This window comes from Amblyomma mixtum, chromosome 6, assembly GCF_055824585.1.
Source record: "Amblyomma mixtum isolate Tamu chromosome 6, ASM5582458v1, whole genome shotgun sequence".
NCBI lineage: Eukaryota > Metazoa > Arthropoda > Arachnida > Ixodida > Ixodidae > Amblyomma > Amblyomma mixtum.
The window spans coordinates 110,479,465-110,502,404 of record NC_143017.1 but is presented as its reverse complement, the minus strand read 5'-3'; the positions used below and the strand labels follow the sequence as shown (position 1 = coordinate 110,502,404).

The window sequence follows — 22,940 nt, the reverse complement described above, 5'->3', positions numbered from 1 at the left end:
TCGGACCTGGAGGTAGTACACAGCTGAAAAACGCATCATACAGCATCATTATTTTGAAAGTGCAAACACCTGCCTTACTATTTTGGCTCCAGTTAGCCTTTTTTTTTTTTTTTTAGCAATGCCATTCAGAGTTGCAGCTCTCATGGGCAGTGAAGCCACACAATTTACTGTTTCAGCGAAGGTCTGCTTTGCACTTTGTGCAGAGGTACTGTCACAATTACAATGTTGCAGGACGTGGGAAAGCACCACCTAACGGCACTTGTCCATGGCCGTTAGTGGCCTTTTTGGCGATAAAGGGCTATGTTGCAAAGTAAAAGAGTAAAATGCATAATTGCAACCGCCCTGCAGAGTTGCCACACAGCGAAAGGCGGAACGTGATTTTCTTCACCCATCACACGGCTGAGCAAACCCTAGCTGCAGCTGGGTACCAAACTGGCACCTGCCGCCGGTTGGTACCAATCTATGTACGGCACGTGAAGTAGGAATGAGGGTACAGATATGCTTGCGATGGACAAAATAACACATAGGCACCATTAGGGGGCACAGAACAGTTTTGTCTTGCTTTTCCCATGTCTTGCAATTTTGTGATGACAAGAGTACATAGGTGGTCTTTCAGCTTGATGAGTAGGTCTGCTCAAAGTGTAGGGACCATGTGTGACACTTGGAAGGCAGATGCAAAAGTGCTGCAAAACTAAACCGGCCTTTTGTCTGCAGGCGCTGCACTCAAGGTGTACCTGCGCTTGCGACCACGGGTGGGTGGCAAGCCGTTCACAAACCCGGCTTTTGAACCCCACAGTGACACAACTGTGGCGTCAACAACAGCCACCCTGGAGCACCAGCAGCAGAAATGCTTCAACTTCACCAAGGTGGGTTCATTGGCTGGCGGGTTGAGCACTGAGCAGCTGGACTTGGGTGTTTGTGCTACTCTGTGGGATGATCTGGATTGAACGTTTAAAGGTACACTGAAAACGGGTTGCTTGTATTGACAGATTTCCATGTCCTAATGAGAGGCTAGTACTTTCACTTCAAATGAGCGGGGGGGTTAATAAGCATGGAAAGATCAAAACCTACCATACGGGCATCACTGCCACCAGTTTACGGGAAAAAAAAACTGTGGTGGTATCGTCATCCAAGCGTGATCACGGAGCCCTTTTTGGTCTGAGCATCAAGAGTTTGAATCGAGCCGCAGAGAGAAAAAAAATGTGTTTAAATGCCTTTTTCTTGGCAATAAATGAGTCTTTTGCTGTCGGACGAACATCAACATAGTTAGTAAGAGCCGTAAAATGACTTTTTTTTTTTTACTGCCAACTAAAAATGGGTAGTTGTCCTCAGTATTCCCACAAGGAGGTCCTAAGAAAGCAGCGACATAAATAAGAGACTTTTTTTAGTTCTTAGTAAAAGGGACTTTTTTTTTTTTTGAGCTCCAAGTGCATTATTCTGGACACAATCATCTTAAAACATGCAGTGCTGTTGAAGCTCCTAGAATTGCAGGAAGCGTGGTATGATAGCATCTTTGCTATTACAACCATTCTCATCCTGCTAACCACCGGTGCACATCCTCACCTACTCTGCTGACAGTGGCTGAAATGACTCAATTGTAGAACTGCGGACAGCTTCCTTCAGAGCCATTCATGCAATGCGACAAATTGAAAGGAGAATGCTATAGACAAGCGCCATGTTTGTAAACAGAGGTGGCGCTGCAGTCGGCAGCGACGCGGGGTGTAGGCAAAAACGTAGCATGCCCACCCCGCGCCAAGCAATGCTGCCTTCGAAACCAACTCGTACACGCGCATATTTCAAAGCGTGCATGTCGCTTGTGGTTAGAAACATTTCTGTTGGTGACTGTAGAGCAGTTCAGCACTTTTTCAACCTGTTCGCCAGACGGAATTATATGGCGAAGCACTGCGTAGGCTTCCTTCTGCGCTCCCATACTTGGCAGCAACGGTGCGGCTACAGCGGTCGACTGGGTTGACTTATTAAATGAAACCGAGAAAGCATGAGGTATGTCTGCTGTCGCAACATTTGGAGCGATGCAGCATACCCGATAGCTACCGTATTTTCCGGTGTATAAGACGCACCTGCCATATATGCAAGCTGTCACTGAAAAAGTTCGTGTATAAGACGCACCCGTGTATAAGACTCACCCCAGTTTGCCCAGTTAGGCTAGAGAGGCTTAATTAAACACGCTTGCGCGACTATCGCGAAATGCACCGTACCTGTGAGCAATTCTTAAGCAACGCTAAGTGATCGAAAAAGGCAACACTCATGCCATACCCGTCCACGTTTTAGCAAAAAAGAAAGAAAAAACGATACAGCTCTCCATATGTCCATAACAACATTTTAGTTCTACTTGAAACCTTCGAAGTCTTCATCTTCAGATGCGCTATCAAAAGGTTCACCCATTTCTGGAAGCAACTCGGCTGAAACATGCACTACGTACACAGAGCAAAAAAAGTTGCAAAGGGTGACTAAAAGAGAACGCCGGCTTGTATTGACAATGGCGAGAAGCGCGATTGTCACCATCTTTTGGCGCTTCTCGTTACTTTTGCTTGGGGCCTCCGAAACAGCCGCGCGTTTGTGATCCCGGAAGTCGTCATCTCCGCCGTTTCATGATAAAGATCACCTAGAATGCCATGCACGGCGGTCCCGCTATTGCAGTATTAACAGTGTTACAACCGCGTTATTGGTAGTGATATTTTTTAGGTGAAAAAAGCTTGAGCATGAATCGGAGTAATCGATGAACTCGCAAAAAAAAGATGAAAAAATTCGCATATAAGACGCACCCTTGTATAAGACGCACTAGCAAGATTTTCGAAAAAAAGTCTAGTCTTATACACCGGAAAATACGGTAAGTGCAAGAAGGACGACGGGATGCACGATGCGAGGCAGCTTTTTCCGATGATGAACCTTTGTGATGTGCCTGCTCTCGTCTAGCCACTTCAGTGCGGAGAACGCCGAGCACTACTGGACACTGAAGCCATGCAGTTACTTTGAATGAGTCATGCAAATGCGATCTTCACTGGTAATGTCTGAAAAAATGCTTTTTTATTCGCCTCGCTTTAAGAGCTAGAGGTGCACAGGCGAATGGATAGAGGTTCACCTCGAGCTACAACGAAGTTGCGATTGCTCTGCAGAGCTAAATATTTTAAGTCATTCTGCTTGATAACTGGTTTTTGGTCCGGTATTTGCTGTTTTCGCCAGGTTCTGATTGACCAGCAATTATAAAATTCAGGTAATATGGGAAATAACACTGCATGATTTTGCCGATACCTTAGCGACATTCAATCGTTTTATAGGATAGGTAGTGAAAAAACCTACATTTTGAAGCTCGTGGAAGCAAATATAGGAAAAAAAAAACTACGTGTATATTCCTATTGCCAGACTACAGTGCTGCTTCAAATGTCGCGCTTAATGGCCCGATAAATGCTGAAGGCGACTGGCAGCAGTTCTTTTTTCTTCCTTTTTTTTTTTTTTTTTAGCGCGAAGAGATACCCGGGACGTAGTCCGGGTGGTTGCCGCCTGAAAACGTTCCCCAGCGTTCAATTTACGGTCACAACCACATGGAATGTCGCGGCCAGACTTCTCATAATGAGAGCCCGACAGAACGCGAACAAACTGCAGACATTGATTCTTGCACTGTTCGCCGCGCGACTGAAGCGCAAACATGCGGATTAAGAGACTCAAACTATATTTCGATGCAGAAATGCAATACTAGCCGCGCAGCCGATCCGTCGCCGAACTTTTCCCGCTCCACTGCCGCTGCGCATAGCTTTGGCCCATATCTAAATGCGATAAACTTGTGGAAGCTTGTGCCACTGCCTTTCTTCAGCATTGCGGTTCAACCACCCGCACCACAATTCACCGGAATATTGCAAAATGCATTCAAAAACGCTCAAGCATGGCATACCCAAGGCACGCGGTTCCGGCTTTTGCCTACACAACGAAAGTCACTGCTGACTCCACCACCGCCGCATCTCCGTGACGTCACGGCCTGACGCTTGTCTATACCATGAGTTTGGCACATGTCCTGAGTTGCCTATGTCCCATAAAATCCAACACAACCCACAACCCAGCCGCTGCGGTGGCTCAGCGGTTATGGCGCTCGGCTGCTGACCCAAAAGACATGGGTTCGACCCTGCCTGTGGCAATCGAATTTTTATGGAGGCGAAATTCTAGAGGCCCTTGTACTATGCGATGTCAGTGCATGTTAGAGAACCCCAGGTGGTCGAAATTTCCAGAGGCCTTCTCTACAGTGTCTTTCAAAGCCTGAGTCACTGATACGTTACGCCCCTATAAATACCATTAATGCGACAAATATACATGACCCCAATGGGCTTAGGGCATTTTTGCCCTGTCCATTGTCCGGGCAGCAAGTTTCCTTATTAAGGAGGTGCAAGTATATTGCTGCCCAGAAAAACAGTCCATATTAGTGAGGGTCGTGTCATTGAGACATGCCTGTACTTAGGGCAGATGTAGGGCATGTGCAGTGCTGCCAGTTCAGATTTTGGTGCCCAAGAGGACTTTTTTTTTATTCACAGGTCATTTTCAGTGACAGGTGAGGTCACTGTCATCTGGGGTGCTTCATAATATCAGTAGGCTTGCCTTTTACATGCACGGACCAATTGGTGATTTGCATTCTAGCCGGCCAATCAGCATGGTGCATTGTCATGTCATACTTGATGTTGCTGCACCTGACAAATCAGTGTGGCATGTTGTTGTGTTGGCGTAACTCTAAGCGGACCACTCAGCGTAACACATTCCAGCCAATGCAGAAACTGAAAAAGCAGTCAAGGTCGCTGTAAAGGTGTACACTTCTCCGAAGATTGTCATACTCATGAGCATGGTGTATAGCATGTGGGGTCTTTTTCGAGTATGGAACCTTTTGTACAGCCGGGTTGCCTTGCCTTTTAGGCCAACCATGGCTGCATGTTTGCACAGCTTTGATGCAGCAGTTTCTTCGCAATGCTTGTAAGCTGGCAACAACCTGCATAACACTCTGCATTTGTGTCACCACCTTATTGCATTGGCGAGTTTTTTTTCGTACGGCCACAACACTTTAGGCCGCGGTCAGACTCTATTGGCAGTAGCTGTGTGCCTCAAGGTGTGTCGCTGTGCGTGCACAGGTGTTCCCAGAGGGCAGCAGCCAGGAGCAGCTGTTCCAGGAGGTGGTGCAGGAGCCCCTTGATGCATTCATTGAGGGCAAAAATGTGCTGCTCTTTGCGTACGGTCCCACGGCCGGCGGAAAGACTCACACCATGCAGGGGCCATGCACTGACCCTGGCATCGTGCCCCGGACCCTAGACCGCCTCTTCCGTCTGCTTGGCACCCAGGTACTGCCCTTTTCCCTCACAGCAGCCCAGGATTTTGTTCTGCACTCATCAACCTTTTTAAGTGTTTTTACTTCTTATCTATTCTGTTGTCGCTGTTGTATTGTCTGCAACCAGCGACGACGTGCTTGAACGTTCATGGTTGTCCTTTTTCTTTCATATCATAGGTGTAACGTTAAGAGAACGGAAGTGGGAGAGAGAGAGAGAAAACTTTTATTGCTCTTTCAAGAGATTCGCGGAGATGAAGACTTCTTGGTCGTCCTGCTTGGGCGCTGGCGACTTGAGTCTTCGAGCAAGGGTGGGCCCTCAGTCCAGGGCTCCACTGAGTCGTGCCGCTTCAACAGCGTGCTGTACCAAGGCCCTCTGGACCTCGAGCTCGCTGCTGGAGAGACAGCTCTCCCATTGCTCCTCACTCGGTGTTTGATAATTGTGGAATAGAGTGGATGAGTGAACAAGCGCGGGTTAATGACATCCTAGTCGAAATCAAGAGGAAGAAGTGGGCTTGGGCAGGGCATGTAATGCGAAGGCATGATAACCGCTGGTCCTTAAGGGTAACGGAGGGGATTCCAAGAGAAGGCAAACATAGCGGGGGGGCGGCAGAAAGTAAGGTGGGCGGATGAGATTAAGAAGTTTACGGGGATACGGTGAGCGCAGCTGGCAAAGGACAGGGTTAATTGGAGAGACATATGGGAGAGGCCTCTGCCCTGCAGTGGGCATGGTCGGGCTGATGATGATGATGATATTGGCGTGCTAAAAACTGACATTGAGTGACACTTATGTCCTTCACAGGTATACGTTATGTTGGTGCTGACTCAGTACAACCTCTTTCTACTGTGCAGATATGCCAGGGGGCACCCGTGCGGCCAGACTGCTTTGACGAAGTGGTGCAGCTGAGCACCGCAGAAGAGGCTGCGGTTTTGCAGCTCAAGAACCAGCTGCTTGGCGAGAAGGGTGCCCGCAGTGCAGCGGACTTCAGCACTTTCCACCTGCCTCGCGATGGCAGCGACGCTTCCCTCTTCCTGTCACGCTCTAGCGCAGGTAGCGATGGCTCCGCTGGACAGGTACATTCCGAATCTGCACCAAAGGGGTGCCTTGCCATTGGTGCTTGTTATGGTGACTCCCTTCTTCAACAGTTTGAGCACTGCTTTGATGCAGCCAGTGTGCACAGGTCTAAGTTGAGTTACAGGATTTTGAAGTTGTCGCTTCACAAACAGGACTACAAATTTTTCCTTTGTGAGGTGGCGACTTCAAAACCTTGTAACTTAACTTCTACGATAGGCAGGATAATAATTTTACCTTTATTCCATAGTTTAACATCAAGAGAAGCCAATGGCATGCAATTTCTTGAAAGCTCTCGACAAAAAGTTGCGTAACGTATTTAATTTTGTGCACATGGACTTGTGCACAAAATTAGATTAGATTTGAATTAATTGGCTCGCTTACATTTCCCTGATGTTTTCATAAATGTGACTGCATGAATAGTTTTTTTTTTTATGACCAGCTTCCCCGCCTAAAACAAGCATTGACCATGCATATTTCATTAAATGATTCCAGGACTGCCATTCACAAATACAACCGCCCTTGCAAGAATTTCCCATACATCTGCTGCTGGTCACTGAGGATGCCAAAGCCTCCGACTGAGCTGTTTATTGCAGGATTTTTGTTGAATATGTAAAAATGTATTTCAGGGTGCTTAGCATTCCTATACACATCTTATTGCGTGCTCATCTTTTTGCTTGTTTACTGATTCTGCTTTGAATCTGGTTGCTGGTTTACTGTATGCTTTTGCATGCCCAGATGTTTTGAGCACTTCTGTTAAGCTCAGCCAATTTAAGAGAACCCATGAACCACTCTTCATGGCTGTCTGTCGATCTGTTTGTTCAGCAGCAGCCAAGCGGAGTAGCTGACCGTAGCGGGTTTTTGTTTTCATGCCTTGAAGTGCGTGTGTGTGTAGTTTCGGAAGGTGAACTCTCCACATATCTGCCATATCTGGTGCAGAATGTTGACTTCATTGTTCACTGCATCCACAATAGGTTCTGCTGTGGCTGTCCTTTTATGAAATCTACAATGAAGGCCTCTACGACCTGCTGCTCCCCTCAACGGAGGCACCCAAAAAGAAAGGCGCCCGCCGCACCCTGCTGAAGCTTGGGGAGGACCATGCAAAGCGCTTCTTCATCCGTGGCCTCATTGAAGTACCCATTCACACCGCCGATGAAGCGCACCGGCTGCTGTGTCTTGCATACCACAACCGGAGCATCGCCGAAACACACCTGAACCGCAACTCGAGCCGCAGCCACTGTGTGTTCACCGTGCGGCTGGTTGCCTCAGGGGCGGCCAGACGGGACTGGCACGTCAGCTCGCTCATGCTCTGCGACCTGGCTGGCTCAGAGAAGCCATCCAAGTCTGGCACTGACGGGTCACGGCTCCGCGAAGCCGGCCGCATCAACACCTCCCTCATGGTGCTCAGCCGCTGCCTCGAAGGCCTGCGTCGCAACAAGGACTCTGCCAAGAAGGTGCCCGTGCCCTTCCGTGAGAGCAAGCTCACCAAGGTACAAAACATTGCAGACAGCTGCCCAGTGGGGGCTGGTCTCTATTTTGCAAGGGTAGCCAAACGGTAGCCATACACTTACAAAGAAAAGCCATACAGCTTTCTTTGTTTGACTGAGAGGTTATCCAGGGGACTTCTTGCTTTTATTGACTTTTCTCCACCACTCTTTGAACTTTTTTTTTTCCTTCTATCTTTACAGATATTAATAGAAACTGTGGTTTATACCTCACCTGCCTGCTTTAGCATAAATTCATGATTATCAAACTTTGCTTCAGAGAATTCTCCATGTCATGTTTGGACTCCGCATGGTAAAAACCTTACCTCTTCCAAGCTTTTTAGATGTTGGCTTCTAGAACTGAATGCATCCGTGTCGCACTTGTTGCTAAAGTGTGAGTGTTACACGAACTTGTCCGCCAAACTGCTTATTGCTTACTGAAGCAGTTGTCGGTACCCTTTGTTGATGTTGAGAATAGCAGTGAACGCAATGCTGTATTCGTTGGATGGCTCCAGTAGCTAAGTTTATTGAATGACCCCGGCAGTAAACAAGCTATGTAGCCACGGCCTTTATACAGTGGAGCTCCGATTATGTGTCCCCCGGTCATGCGACAACCCGCTGGCACCAAAAAGCCTGGCTGTGCGGGGTGGGGGAAAGAACTTTAATGAATGCACAATAAACGCATCTGCTGCTCTGGCTTTCAAACAAATGCTTCACTTGTGTGAGATTTTCGATTTTATAATGGTTTCGCGGAGTCCCCTGAAAGACGTATTATCAAGGTTCTACTGTAGTTCACTTGTTAGTAGCTGTTGAACCTGCTGACACATCGGCACAACTCAGCTGTTAAGCGCAAGTGTTTGATTGAGCTGAGCATTGGATCGAAATATTTGCTACACATGCTCAAGTTCACTACTTTTTTCCTATGCTTGCCAGAGTTCATGTGGTACATAAGCTCTTCTTAGCAGTGTGCTTTCATTTTCTGCGGAGTTAAACCCCATAAACCAAACCAAACCATTTTCTGCGGATGCATTCCATGCAATTCGTTTTCCAAGGTATGTGGCTATCTGAGCTGGCCAAGGCTTCAGTGCGATTGCATGATTTCATCACCATTTCTGGGGCTGTCTGCAGGTGATGCAGGCCTACTTTACAACGGGTGGCCGGGTTTCACTTGTGGTGAATGTCTGCCCATCAATGGCCATGCTTGAAGAGTCGCTAAATGCGCTCAAGTTCTCTGCCATCGCCTGTCAAGTGGTGCCGCTACAGCTGGAACCACGGCATGAACGCTGTCGGCAGGCTGTCCGCCGACTCACAGAGGTCTGGAACAATGCCCGTGCAAGTGCAGGCGAAGGTCATGCCGACTCCTTCATGACCGCTGACAGCTCCGTTCGCCCTGCCACCTTGGACCCCGCTGTGACTGACGAGATGTTTGACGTGATCACTGCACTGCAGCAGGAGCTTGACAACACCCAGAAAGCACTCAGGTCTGTGCATGGCTTTGTAACTCGAGAACGCATAGAGTTTCTTGACAGTTGGCAAAGCATAATTCAAAATCAACATAGCAGACATCGGTGCATGTTTTTCTTTGCGATTTCACTCTTTCCCCTCCAGCAACCATTTTTAACTCCTGGACAGTCAGCCTTGAAGCGACACTCTACTGGCTTTTAGTTGATTCGATTCCTGTTATTCTGATAATGTGAACACTTAGAAGCCCGAATTAACGAAGTTTTATTTCTCGCAATCAAAAGCATCTTTCCTAAATAAACTTAATTACTGCTCTGGGGTTTTGAAACATGGTAGAGCTAATTGAAGAAATTCTTTATTGGAAGTGTTTCTTTCCTATGGTAGTGGGTGTCTGCAAAAAGACATCAGACTCAATGACTGCCGCTGCTTAGGTAGTGTACAGTGGCATTAATGAGATCACCATTGCGACACTAACACACAATCCATGCTAACTGTGTGCAAATTCTCGAGATGGACCATAGGCATTTCCATTGTGGCACTCTGAATAAGCAATGGCAACTGGTCTATGTATTCAGACTTCTTTCTGTAGTAATGCGTTTGTCATCTATGCTGTTCCATTTTATGCTCCGCCGCTGACTGTAAGATTGGTCTTCTTAAAGGGAAGCTGAAATGCTTTTTTGTCAAATTGGGGAGATTTGAGGGCTCGAATGCATGAAGCTTGTAGGTTAAGCGTACCAAGTTGTTTAGCTCTAGCGTTTAAAGTAACGGCATAAATGCAGGTTATAATCACAGCAGTCTTCAGGCTTCTCCTCTAAGCATTGGAGGGCTGTGGAGAAACTAGACAATGACGTCGTTGTTTGGTAGGTTTCGAATTTCTGCTGCCTTCAGTGGTGCTGGTTTGCTTTCTCCAAGCAAACGTTTATGCATCAAAAATGCTCCGCTGCTGTAGATGCAGTCATCATCGCACTCCCTACCAGCCCCTGTGCCTGCGGAGCAGCCTTAAAGGGCAACTGCAGCACTTTTTTGAGAATTTCGCGGTATTCAAGGATTCAAATCTATATAGGCTGTAGGTAAAGCATGCCAAGTGCTTTTGCACTACCATTTAAAATAGTGACTTAATCAACGATTGAATTTTGTGCTTCTTCTCAATGCACTGGAGCAGTGCAGGGTAACTCAGCGTGATGTCACGGAAGGTATTATTTCAAATTACCGCTGTCTTTAGCCACACCCTGCCCTGACTCGTTAGATGCTGCCAAACAACTCTCGGCAGGGTTTGCCTTCGGTGGCGTTGGTTTTTTTTCCTTCAAAGCAGGCTTTTCCACGTTGGAAATGTACGTATACCTTCGATGACGTCATCATACTCTCCCACTTGGCATTCTGCGCTGCGGAGAAGATTGAAGGGCATCCGGATTTAATCGGCGATTACTTCACTATTTCAAGTGCTAGCCCAAAACGACTTCGCATGCTTTACCTGCAAGTTTCACTCATTCAACCCTCCTAAGCTTGATTTCTAAAACCTATGCAGTTTCCCTTTAATGCCGCGGTGGCTTTATTCAGTGATTACGTTATTTTAAACGCTAACACGAAAACACTTGGCATGCCTTGCCTGCAGCATTCACATGTTTGACCCCTTTAGTCTCATCAAATCCGTTCAGTTGACCTTTAGAGATAAGTTGCATCTGCCAGGCACTGGATTGAGGGAACTCTGGGCTAGTCCTCTAACCCCTTCCGGAGAAAGAGTTGGCCAGCCGCGTTGGCTGGCATCGCCAGCTACCACGAAAAGGCTTGCAGACTACGGGTTTTACTTCTACTGCACAAACGAGACTTAACAATGCCCTGTGCTGTATGAACCATGCCATACAACGCAACCTCAAAGCGCTATTTCAGCACAAGTCAATGTCGTGACGTCTGTTCTTGGGGACGAAGAGCAAGGTGCAGAGCTCTATCTGGTCGAGTGACCGCCATCCACTCATCTGAAGCAGGGAATGGAGCTCCATCATAACGTCCGTGGCATGTTATTCAAGCCACCCATAACGAATTTCAAAAGGTGTTGAAGGAGTATAGAAGCTAACTTTTGGATTCATGTTTTCTTCTTTGTAATGATGCGTACGGCATTATTTTCCATGGATTACCACGTGGCATTCTCCTGCAACTGCTAAATAATTTATAACTGAATTTCTTTCTCGTGCTGTTTCGATTTCGGTTTCAGCAGCCGAACTATGGCTGTGACGTCAAAGTTGGGTTGTAGGTCACGTGAGGCATGAAAAAAACTTCAGTATAATCGCTACCTTTACATTCGTTATTCCGGCTCTTGAGGAAGGCTGGCTTCGGCATTTTAGTGGATTAAAACGATGAAGCAGCAATTATACCGCAGTTTTTCCATGCCTCGCGTGACGTATAACGCCACTTTGACATCACACTCATCGTTCGGCGGTTGAAACCAAAACAGCATGACAGAAAAATTCGACTATAAATTACTCAGTGGTTGTTAGCGAACACCAAATAGTGATTTGTGCAGAGTAGTGTCTTCCGCATCATGGTAAAGAAGAAAATATGCCGCCAAAATTAGTTGTCTAGCTGCTTTAAAACAAATGGGAGTTGTTGCGCTATGTGTTGCAGCTCTCTCAATAGTTCACACCAAGAAAGCTACGCTATGTTGTACACCCTATGAAAGTATTTTACGTGTGAAATCACATTGAGCATGTAATTGGCAACTGCGTCTCTCGGATACTGTTGCTATTAAGCCAGACATCCATCTTGTCTGATGGTGTGACCGTGTGTGGGGCAGTACATTAGGTGCAGAGTTTTGATCTTGGTTGTTCTTCAGTCATCGCATGGAGCATCATTGCTCAGACGCATTGTGTCAGCCAAGTGTGGGTCGACAAAAGTTCCTTTGGTAAGAAAAGAATCGGCTTGCATTGCAGCACATGAAATAATTTGTTTTTTCTAGGTGTAGTTGTTCTACGGTGCGTTCAGACGACCTTTATCGAATGCCTTTCTTCAGCCTAGCTTCGCAGCTGCAATTTTCCTGGGTGCCCAAGTCTATGTTGTCACTCATTAGAGGTCTTTCGTCTGGCGGTTGTGATGTTACGCACGGATGTCGCAACAGTGTAGCGCCATGATGCCCAAGTAAATGGCCAATTTCTTATGTCTTCTCCACAGGTGGAATGAGAAGATGCTTAGTGCTAGCAGGGCAGAGGTCGCAGACTACAAGAATCTGGTGGCAGAGATGCAGCGGACACAGCAAGAGCTCTTATGTATCGCAGACAGTGAGATGGCCACTCGCGTCCGCAATGCCTGCGAGATCACACGGCTGGACTTGTACCGCAAGGTAATTTTCTGTCAGCGTACCCAACTCAGGCCACAGACTTTTTTGCGAACAGAATGGGATAGTTTTCCTCAGCCCCTCTACCAATTAAAGTTCACTCTTATGTAATGATATGACATTTCAGATTTGTTGTGGCATTATGCCAGGCCTACTGCAGTTATTTGAACAGCCTTTTGCACCAGGGGCTCACCAGCAGGAGAAAATAATTTTCGCGTATCTGCTGCATGCAGGAGGGTCATTTTTATTTTTTTGGACACTCTTCTAATGTACGTGTGCAGGCCGAGGCCGGCTCCACCATGGAACTCCTGGGGCGTTGCGAAGAGGCAGAGCGGCGCATCGCGGAGCTGGAGAAAATGCTCGACGAGGGTGGTGACCGGCACAGTGCAGAAGAACAGCATCTCGGGTGAGCCAGCCTTTGATGAATTCCCTACCACATTTTAGGTTTACAAAAGTTCTAAGAGTGCATGTACTGCGCATGCTCTTTTTTTGAAAGTGAGGAAATTGCCATAAGTTGGAAGTACTACTTTACACCTGGTATCCACACAGGCAAAATGGCAAACGGCACTGCATGCTTTCGAGGGATGAACCTATAATTCTTTAAACGAATGGGCAATTTCGGGCTTCATCAGTAACTCATTCGCAAACTGCGTGCAGCATCTGCATGTCATTGCGTGTAATGTTGTCATCCTAGGCACTTTGTAGACACCTTGTCCCTTGCTCTTTCAAAGTACCATATAATGCCACTTATAAGTCGACCCTCTGATTCATTGCCCTAGCTGGCAAAATATTGAATTGACTCTAAATATAAGTCAATGCATGTCACTCATTTTCTCCCTGCCACTTATACCCGTGCCACACGGACAGATTTAATGCCATTAAGTGCTTACTGCCTTAAGTTTTAATGGCATTCGTGCGGTGCCACATGCATAAATTTAACGGCATTAGCCTTACTGCCATTCGCGACCTACTGAGTTCGCCACAACTCATTCGCCCGCGCAATGTGTACTCTCGTTCCCATTCCACACGCAGAAAAGCATGCAGCTTTGCAGTTACAACTGCCTAGCCCACTATAAAATGGTTAATTCTTACCTTTCAGCCAGATGAAGCATCTAAACCGCATTTTCGATGCGAAGGGTGCCATTTTAACCAGCCTTATTGACTGGTACTCTCGACTTATGTGCTGACATGCGAGTTTATGGCTACTTTTTCGACTTGTAAAGCAGGAACAGCCGTATTTTCTGGAAAATCGTTTTTACATTACATTTGAACATCATTCCCGATATATTCTGCTCATTAGGAATGTTTATATTAAGATGAAACTTTTGACTACCTTGCAAGCGTTATCATCATCACTTTCAATAATGGCATTAAAAGTGGACGTGTGGCACGAACTCTGAAAATAATGGCATTAACAAACTTAAGGCCTTAAGCATTTACTGCCATTTCTTGTGCGCGTGTGGCACGGGTATTACACTTTTGTTTGGTTTTGCCGCGGGATGACAGCGCGGTGCCCACGCTACTTAAAGCAATAAATGGATATCGATGTGATCACAAAGCCAGCAGTTGGAAGCAAATAGGGATCAAAAGCAGGAAGACTGTTCTAAACCATTCAGGGGGTTAAACAACTGTGCAAAGCTAGTGCAGCTTTCCCTTCACTAAGGTATCTCTAGCTTCAAAATTTGTTTCCTGCGACACTGCAACTACGACAGCACACGCTGATGGACAGCTTTCCTCGGGCATGTTGGTAGTTCTGCATTTCCAACTTGTGTCTCCTTAAGGGGGGACACTGGTCTTGAAAAGAAAATTTTATTAATTTAGTCATAGTTATGAAATTTTCAGGGCACATGTATTTTTGTGCGCTGATTCTAGATATGTCGTTTAATTTCATGTAAAACAATTCCTTGAGCACTTATGCACTTTTTCTGCAAGTATTTTGCGGAGAGTTTTGAAGAAAATTTGCTGCAGGAAACTCGCTGAAATGTATGCCATTGGGTTCTTTTGACACCAAGGAATACAATGAGGGTAAAATTATCATCCTGGCTCTCCTAGAACTTGAGTAATAGGGTACTGAAGCTGACACTTCAGAAACACGAATACACACTTTCCTTCTCATTTCTGAAGCGACAACTTCAAAACTCTGACAGGCAGGAAGACAATTTCACCATTACTGTATTCCTTGGTGTCAAGAGAACCCGATGGCATACATTTCAGCGAGTTTCCTGCAGCAAATTTTCTTCAAAACTCTCCGCAAAATACTAGCATAAAAAGTGCATAAGTGCTCAAGGAATTGTTTTACATGAAATTAAATGACATATTTAGAATCAGCACACAAAAATACATATTCCCTGAAGATTTCGTAACTGTGACTTCATTAATAAAAATTTTTTTTTCAAGACCAGTGTCCCCCCTTAAGGCCCATTCACACTTGCGAGTCGCAAAGGCCGTGTGACCGTTTTGGTCGAAAAGCAACGTTCGCATCGGTTGAAAAGGGACAGTCTCGGGCCAGTCGCTCGCTGCTCGATTTTCCAGCCATGTGATTCCTAGTCTCAAACCACTGAACCAATCGGCGAACGAGTCGAGCTTTCAGCAACGACGCCGCTCGCAGGCGCGCCAGGCAGCGAACTGCACTGCTCCCTGGCCTCCTTAGTCGTCGCTAAGTCTAGCCAGTTTCACATCGATGCCATAGCTGAGGGCGCTTCGGAACTGGCCAGCGCTGTAACCAAAGGTGCTATACTCGTAACTTCTTTATTGTGAACCCAGTCTCATAATAAAATAAGATATAAAGACATGCTTGATTTCTGCAACCCATTCCGCAGTGGAGCAAGCAGACACCAGGCGGTCACGTCGCATTGGACAGCAGCAGCAAAGCGGCTATGAGAAGAAATTTGCTTGTATCCAACAACTCGGTATTGGACAACGACCTCAAAAAAAATGATTAATTTATAAATTTCTATTTTCCAGGGCATGGTGTGAACATGAACTAACAATATACTAGCGCATTTTTCTGATGCTAGCAGCCACAGTGCACATCGTGACGACATACTGCTCTTCGCTCAGGTTGTTGTAGTACATTGCTAATAGCGAGGGACCAGAGCAAGGACCAAGTGCGAGTGCAGGAGATGCGACCAAAGCAGACAAAGCTCTTGGAAACACTAACGACGCAATTTTTCTCATTTCAAACTAGAATCGGATGAGAAGGCGATCCGCAGGCCACCCTTGCAAGGGTGAACAGCGGTTTTGTCGGGCTGTTGCCTGGTCGCAAGCGACTGCTGGTTGCACGCCCTTTGCAATTCGCAAGTTTGAATGGACCCTTAGCCTTTAGAGCCTCCCGTATGGCAAGTACATTGCAGTTCCCGCCACGGCATGTTTGCTTTCGCATCTTGGCATTGTTCCTTCGTGTGTGCTCATCGGCAACATGCCACACCGTATAGCCGTCAAATTCAGTTTGGATGTCAGCACGCATCGTGCACACAGAGCGGTGTGTTCCTGTGGAAGTGTCAGTGACTATTTCTTCGGGCAGCTTATTTTCCCGAATTCTCGAACTTTGAAAATAGTTGATGTTTTCAAATATTATTCGCTTTGAAGCCAAAATTGAATGCCGCATTATTTGCTTCGATACTTGAAATGTTAGAATATTCACACAAACCTAGAAAAGCCTTTCTCGCAGTGTCTCTGGCTACCAGAGCACCGGTGTGGGCTAACACGTTATTCAAGAGCTTTGCTGCTTGGATTTATACGTGGACACAGTTAACAGAGAGACGACGGTCAACCACAGTCTACCGACTGAAGTTTTATTTCACTGTAGCAGAAAGAAGACAATAAGGACACATGACATTGTTTTTATAACATAAGAGGGATATGGAGAAAACCTGGATTTAGGCTGTGCCAGAAAGCAGCAAAAATTAAATGGCCAAAAACTATGGAAACAGCTGTCCATGTGAACCCTAGCAGCGCAACTCTCAAACAATCCTGTTCCAACCAGTCCGGTCCGAAGCACATGACTTTAGGTCTACCGTCTGCGGTGGCAATGCATCTTTGGCGGTCAGCTACTGATCTCAAGGTCGCAGCATTTGATCCCAGCCTTGGTGGCCATATTTCCATGGAGGTGAAATACAGAAATGTCAGTGTGCTGTGTTGTGTATGCACGCATTAAAAAAATCCCCAAGTGATGTAAATTAATCCAGAGTTGTATGCTACGGCGTTCCTCATCATAGCCCCTGTGCGACTTTGGTGTGCCCAACCCTGCAATTTGTAATTATTTTTATCTAACATGTGCTCTTTGCTCATCTGCAGTGTTGCCCCCCTGAAGGATGACAAGGCAGTGCAGACAGACGAAAATGCCGCAGCGGAACGAGAAGCCGAGGCTCAGCTGGCCGCTGCAGGAGTGGAGCTGGAGAGCCTTCGCTGCTCGGTCGAAGAGATGGAATCCCAGCTGGCATGCGAAGTACAAGCACGCAGGGATGCTGAAGACTCCGCCCAGCAAGCGCACGAAGAGCTGTCAGCAGTCTCGGAGAAACTCTCAGAGGAGGTTGCGCACAGTTCGAGTCTGCAACGGCGCATCGAACAGGTACAGCGAGAGGCTGGAGAAGCGCTGCAGCATGCCACCTCTGAACTGGGCCAGGAGCTAGAGGAGCTGAGGCGCCACATGCGGGAGCACGAACTCTCCCTGCTCAAGCAGCTCGACGACAAGGACGAGGCACTCACGGCAGCCGAGCTGAGTTTGCATGCCCTCAGGGATGACCTGGAAAGGGAGGTGGCCATGAGGAAGGCTGCGGAAGAGCGCTGCTCTAAGCTGGCCATGGAACTCGAGGACACCACTGAGTCGGCTTGCGAGGCCAAGAAGTCACTGCGAGATGTGCAGTCATGCCTAGAAGAGGCCAACGCCAGGCTCTGCGACTGTCGCGAGGAGCTGGCAGCAAGGTGAGGGCACACCTGGTCTGCCAATGCATTGGCTCAGGACTTCTATTTGTATTCGTTGCCCAATCAGCATTATTCACACTCAAAACTCTATTCGAATCTTGCGGAGTCTCTAAAAAAGATACATATCATCCAAAACAAACAAAATCTGTATTCACCTGGATCTGTTTGTGGCTCGCCACGCATCAGTGATGTGCGGATAGTGCTTAGCGCTCAAAGGTGTGGTCACGGCTATCACCCTCTTATCAACTGTAACTGTGCTGTCCAGATTCTAATTTGTCCATCCACAAATTACTTTGGTGTTCACCCACTTGCACGATTTCTGTATTGTATAAATTCGCTAGTCAAAGTGCATTGGGTTCAATGTGCCCGATTTTGTGTATTTCAAACTCTCGCGCCTCCACAGATGATGCGGACACAAGAGCTGAACTGTCAGCAGTCATGTGGGGAAGAGGTTCAGGTATTCAGTGTTTTGGCGGCAACAGCGTGGGAAGGTGCAGACAACACTGCTGAAAATGGAGATTGTGGGGTGCGTGAGGTGTCGTGTGTGTTCTACATGTCTGCTGCAATATCCATTATCTCCAGTTGTACAGCACGCACCTGCGAGCATGCGTATCACCAACACTGCAGTTGTCAGTTTCAGAGTATGTACTGCGAATGCTAAGTGGTGGCATGTGGCCTGCACTGCACCTCACGGCACAGTCTTACTTCCTGCATCGAGAAGTGGCTGTGTTGCTGCCAGGATTTTAAATGAAGTTCTAATTTGCTCCTCCTTTACACCATCCTATTCAACGTAGCTGTTCATGTACCATTTTTATGTTATATCTGCCAAGAATCTGACACCTACTCAAGACCACTTGGCCCATCAATCAATCGATGACACTGCCATCGTGTTTACTATAGATCACAACCTTTTATGCTGTGAAATTCATGCTTCTCGGAAGCACTCATTGAAATGCTTTCTCGCATTTTGTTGGTATCGCTCTGCGGTGTTGGATAGATGGGGGTTCTGAGTCGTTGCTAGCTTGCTGCTGCTGCTGCTCTCTGCTTTACGGAACCTGCGGTCAAGCTTCGAACCCATTCCCACCACCACCAGGACAGGAGTGCCACTGAGCGAAGAGGTTGGGTGATGGAGGAAGATTACGAGAGGGTTTATTTACATTTTTACATCGTGGTAAATAGAAGTGACTGAAGTGAAGCTCTTCTGCCGCATTCGTTGTCAACTTTTATACCCTTCTTGTTCCCTAAAGTCCCTAGGTTGAGGACGCCCACGCCAGAGTGCAAGAGGCCTAGAGCTTTCACCTGGGCGCACCAACACAACACCGCACTTAGGGTCACGCCCCTGTCACGTGTACCGTCCGAGGGAAAGAAGGTTGCCGTCGAGGCGTCGACTGCGGTAGGTGGTGGCTTCCGGCCAGCCGAAAGTCCCGCGGGTCACCGACATCTGTTGTTCATCAAATGACACCCGCCGCTCGAAGCCGGAACGAGATGTCACGAAAAGGCCGGAAAGTGGTCCCTCGTCCTTGGAGATGTTCGAAGGATGCCCACCAGCTCGTCGCGGTGCTTGGCACGCCAAAGAGTCACAGGAAACGAAGCCCTTTGTTCCCCGGCACGGTCACAGCCATTGGGGAAGATAACGTCAGTCTCCCCGCGGTGGCGGCGTTCGACACGTGCAGGCACTTCGGAAATGGGGGTCTGGTTTTGCTTAAACTTCAGCCCCTTCGTTTTGGTCCTGCACTCCTACCGGGCAAACTCCGTAATTGGAATCAGCTGTCACTGGGTCCTCTCCGGGCAGTCCATGGCGGCAGGCCCGAAAGTAATCACACTGAAGTTGCTCACAGCCATATACAGTAGAAACAGGTGTGCTGGCTGGTTCCAAAGGAGACCCGCTGACGTCGATCTCAACAGCGGTGAATAGCATTGCACTTTAAAGCAATGGCTCAGTTGCTGCCAGTGCAATAACTTGACCAGGCAGAGTTACTGGAATTATCGCAAAGTGTTGCAGTAAATGACCTTCTGGCTTATTTAGGATCTGTTCTTGGCAAAAATGACATTTGCATCCTCTAGACGCCTGTCTCTGTCTAGCTGGATTTGATATCTGCCTTTCGCTTTAGCTTCATTTCATGAAGGGATGCTAATGAGCAATGACCACTGCAGGTAGTCCAAAGAATGCAATGCGAGCTAATGCCAATGTCGCTGCTGTGCGTGCCTCGCAGGGAGCTGTCCCACAAGGCAGCCATGGAGCTTGTGGAAGCAAGAGAGGAAGAGCTGCGTTGCTTGCGGCAGTCTGCCACTGGGAGAGATGAGCCAGCAGCTGATGAGAACCATCCGCGTCCTACCCGGCGCACCACTCGTGCCTCTCGCGCCACTAGGACGACGTCTTCGACCAAAAAGGAGGCAACGGATGGCGATTCAGACTTCAAGACTCCGGTTCGCACTCAGCGCCCGCGTCGTGTCAAGAAGTCCGTGGCAGTCTCCGAAGACCCACTGGTGAGCAGGGTGTTGAACCAGAACTCAGGTTCTTTTTGGGTTCGGAAGACTTCGCATGCTTTACCTGCAAGTACTATCATTCATTCGACCCCTTTAAACCTGTCGAAATCTAATACCTCTTCAGTTTCCCTTTAATGCTTACTTTTTCATTGCGGGTAGGCAAATACTGAAATTTTCAAATACGAATTGAATATGTGACTAGTATGACACCAATTCAGAACAAGAGAAGTACGCGAATGTTTTTTTTTTGTTTTTTTTTTTTGCAACGTAGTCTATTCTTTGGAACTGCAGTGAACAGAGTGGCTCGGCACCATCAAAAAAAAAAAAACCTGACTTTCACAGAAATGTATACGGTATGATTACATGGCGTAATGGTATGCGGCTTGTACTGTGGTCATGCAGATTTAGTAACAAAATGGAATCGGTGAATGACACATGACTGGCAACTAAAATACTAACATGATGGGTAATAGCCTCATTAATTCGGACTTCAACGGACCCGAAGAAATGCCTCAATTATCAAAAGGTCCAGTTTTACTCATTTTGCTCAATTTTCTCAGCAGCTCCACATATAGGTAGCAATTTGTTTCAGCACAAATTATTTAAAAATTTCGTTTTGTGGCCTTTGTTCCTATAACTTCTATGGGCAACCCTGCACGTGTGAAGGCACAAGTTACATGCACATTAAAATTTTCTCTACCAATCTTTCAGCAAGTATCAATCTTGTTTTTTTGTCATTTCACACTACAGTCGAAGCTATCACTTAGTTGCTTAAACGCACACACGAGATTCTAGGATGGTATCTCTTAGTCTTTGGTCAAAACCTGGTTAAGTTTCTCAGTTTCTGCTGTTTCATAAGTGTTCTCATTGTTTCTGTTTGTATTTTCTTACTACTTTTTATAGAGATGAACATGGTATCAGCGAACAAAGTAAAGTTTCTCTTTTTATGGAAGGCTATTAGACTGCAAGCATAAACTACTAGGTTTACTGCGTAAGAGCTTTCTGAGCACAGTCAGATCAGAATACATTGCAATTTTTGCTTGCTTAATTCTGGGATGACTTGCGGAAGTACGAGATGTCTTAAGCTGACACTTGTTCTCAGATTCGGACCAGGTCTGATCTGTGGGGAGCTTTGCTTTGAGGATGCTGAGCTCACTAGCCACATGGCACTCGCTGTGTGGTAGAGGGGGGAAAAAAGTGGAAGAAACAGAAGCAGGCATTGAAAAAAAATTTGCCATGCAACACCAAAAGACATGTGCTAGGATAGGTCACAGTACACATTAGTCTTGCAATCACCTTCTTGCTGAAAGGCTTTGTTTTACTGATTTTATCTATCAGATGTCTGCATATGCCAAGCATGATTACACATCCTCATCTAGGGGCACCCTTAGTAGCATGACAAAGCTTTCATACTTCCTTGAGGTCTGCTATATTCCAGTTAGACTTTCGTTAAAAATTTAGTGTCTAGCCTCCTCAGCCTGACTACAACTCTCTTTTGGAGAGCATTGTTAGTAACTTGAAAGGTGGAGGTTCACTTCACTTCAGGTATTGTTCCTTGTACTGTTTTCTGCCTGTGCATAGGTTTCTCAGTGGACACTGGCACTTTCCTGACAGCTGTGTGCTTATCCATGCATTTTGCTTGTGCCTGCTAGGACGATGACGACGACACCGCTGGTCGTCGGTCTGTTCTCGCTGATGGCAACTCCGAATCCTCTCCCCTGAAGCGTCTCGGCGAAATGGTCGTCGGCATGTTCTCTCGCAGTGCAAATGATGGGTGAGTTTGTGTTCCTTTCTTCTTCCTCTTTTTCAATGAAGGCAGAATGGGACAATTCCCATGTACTGTGCTATGTCAGCACACATTTCAAAATACCAGGCGATCTGAATTAATCCAATCCTCTCTAAGCTGCACACAGGCTATCAGAAATGGCTTAGTAAACAAGCCTTTCACGCCATACCGCTCCGTTTTTTTTTCCCTTCTGCTCGATTAAAATAGAACTTAAGGCTTGAGACCCTGGTAAGCGTCCTCCTGTGCATTGTTTTCTCAGGCTATGAAAGTAAGGTAGATTTAGATGACCCCTTCACTGAGCACAGAGTACTTGCCTTTCAGTTGTTCCTTTGTTTTGGGACGCATTTGTCAGTTCATGAATTGACCGCCTGTTGCGAGCATAGCTCTTTGTGAGAACAGCATAGCAATGAAGGGAACATTGCATCCTGTGCGCAGTTCAACAGCCAGCACACGAAAGACTCGCAGACACCAGCTCCTGCCAGTTGACCAAGAGTTTGTCGAGCTGGAAGACGAGGAGCCGCCGCCAGCAGCGCGCAAGACAACTGGCCGCCGACGGGCCAAGCATTGATCACTCTCCTCTGCTAAACTTTTTTTAGTCTTCATCTATCTCTGTATTTTATCTTTTACATGATAAATCTGTACAGTGTTGCATGCTAATATACAGAATGTCGTGGGCTTCTCCACCCCACCCCTTTGTCATCATTGTCATCATTACAGGAACTGTGTACAGACTTTTAGCTTCCATATTTTATTTGGGAAAGGAAACTTAATTTCAGCATACTTCTGGCTGCGAGCTTGAGACGCACAGGAGAGTAATTTGAAGCATAATTTTTCCACACGGGAATGTCGTTCTGTTATAGTCGGCACCTGCAAACCCTGACATTACCCTGACGGGCCAAGCATTGATCATCCTCCTCGGCTGAACTTTTTTTTAGTCTTTATCTAGTTTTTTAACAGCTCTGTATTTTTATCTTTTATATGACAAATCTGTACACCGTTGCATGCTAATATACGGAATGTTGTGGGCTTCTCCACCCCACCCCTTTATCGTCATTGTCATCATTAAAGGAACTGTGTAAAGACTTTTA

The 22,940-nt window shown here is 46.8% G+C and overlaps 1 protein-coding gene across 1 annotated transcript in view; it reads left to right on the top strand.

Annotated features, from left to right (window-relative positions):
* LOC149340031 (uncharacterized) overlaps positions 1-22,940 on the top strand; it is a 25,095-nt gene extending 2,155 nt beyond the window's left edge. The window contains exons 3-13 of the mRNA XM_089548776.1: positions 715-866; positions 5,124-5,330; positions 6,167-6,388; positions 7,361-7,876; positions 8,999-9,351; positions 12,494-12,662; positions 12,938-13,062; positions 16,953-17,579; positions 19,793-20,066; positions 21,719-21,840; positions 22,288-22,940. Coding sequence (XP_089404902.1) covers positions 715-866; positions 5,124-5,330; positions 6,167-6,388; positions 7,361-7,876; positions 8,999-9,351; positions 12,494-12,662; positions 12,938-13,062; positions 16,953-17,579; positions 19,793-20,066; positions 21,719-21,840; positions 22,288-22,420 — 2,900 coding nt within the window. The 3' untranslated portion in view covers positions 22,421-22,940. The remainder of the gene's footprint in view (positions 1-714; positions 867-5,123; positions 5,331-6,166; positions 6,389-7,360; positions 7,877-8,998; positions 9,352-12,493; positions 12,663-12,937; positions 13,063-16,952; positions 17,580-19,792; positions 20,067-21,718; positions 21,841-22,287) is intronic.